General features: G+C 28.5%; 1 protein-coding gene and 1 non-coding gene across 2 annotated transcripts in view; one reads left to right on the forward strand and one right to left on the reverse strand.

Moving 5' to 3' along the window:
- Nucleotides 1-111: 111 nt before the first annotated feature.
- LOC115305818 lies at nt 112-218 on the forward strand. The gene has a single exon (XR_003915011.1). It is a non-coding gene; the product is annotated as a U6 spliceosomal RNA (small nuclear RNA).
- Nucleotides 219-466: 248 nt separating this feature from the next.
- The window catches only part of C10H12orf40 (chromosome 10 C12orf40 homolog), a 106,663-nt gene continuing 106,000 nt past the window's right edge, over nt 467-1,129 (reverse strand). Inside the window, 1 exon segment of the mRNA XM_029955512.1 lies at nt 467-1,129. Within this exon segment, the coding sequence (XP_029811372.1) occupies nt 664-1,129 (466 nt within the window). The 3' untranslated portion in view covers nt 467-663.

The following is a 1,129-nucleotide window of genomic DNA, read 5'->3' on the forward strand; positions in this document are numbered from 1 at the left end:
TTTCATCTAAAAATTAATGCCAGAATTTTTAATGAAGGTATAATATTTAACATAAAATACTTAATAAGAATTTTAAAGAGGGTATAATATACTAAAAGTAGCTAACACTGCTTGCTTTGGTAGCATATATACTAAAATCAGAATACAGAGAAAATCAGTATGGCCCCTGCACAAGGATGACACAAAAATGTGTAATATAAGCAGATAACAAAATTCTTATAAGATTATAAAACATATTTGATATTATATAGCATTATTTTCTGTCTTAAAAATTTTAGAAGAGAACATTTTTGCTAACAGATGTAATTGCACTAAATTTTAAGATAAAACAGAGAATGCAATTAAACATACTTTATCCATAAATAGCACCATATCATAATAATCACCATGAGAATTATAGATAGTAAATTTACACACACATTTTTTCCAAAAACTTGAAGATACACTATGTATATCTTGAATATATAGCTACATATATGTTTAAAGAAATATCTATTTTAAATTAATGTACACATTAGTGTTAAACTGTATTAAAACAAGCCATTAATACATCCTATAAATACTTTTACCTTGTGCTTAGCTACATATTCTCATTCCCTATTACATTAATTAAATTCTGAACATTAAGTAAAATGCTAAGTCTTAGGCTGAGATTTTAGAATATTAGTTGTTCTTAAGGATTTCCTGCCCTCCAGTGGTATCTTCCTTAATATTTTCACTGCACTTTTCAACATTACAAAGAGAAGACACATTGTTTTTACATTTACATTCTGAAATTATATCACATTGTATGGCAGCATCTAATTTGTCTTCTATTACAGGATCACTGTCTGTTTGTACCCATGCATCACATTTTGAAATCTGTGGAATGCAGTTATTACTGGTTTTAGTCTGTGAATTGTGTGCTGAATTACACTGAGACTGTGGAAATTGATCTGTATTATTTTTCATTGAGAGGTGGTGAAGATTCTCATTTTGTTCATGAGTTTTGGCATTGTTTTTAATAATCCTATCACATGGCAATTTTGGCATCCTTTCTAGATAAACATTACTAGTTGTTTCTTTGATTCTGATGGATCTACTTGATTCTTCAACATGCTGCAATATTTGATCTTCATCTTCAGATGGC

Source organism: Suricata suricatta, chromosome 10 (genome assembly GCF_006229205.1).
Source record: "Suricata suricatta isolate VVHF042 chromosome 10, meerkat_22Aug2017_6uvM2_HiC, whole genome shotgun sequence".
NCBI lineage: Eukaryota > Metazoa > Chordata > Mammalia > Carnivora > Herpestidae > Suricata > Suricata suricatta.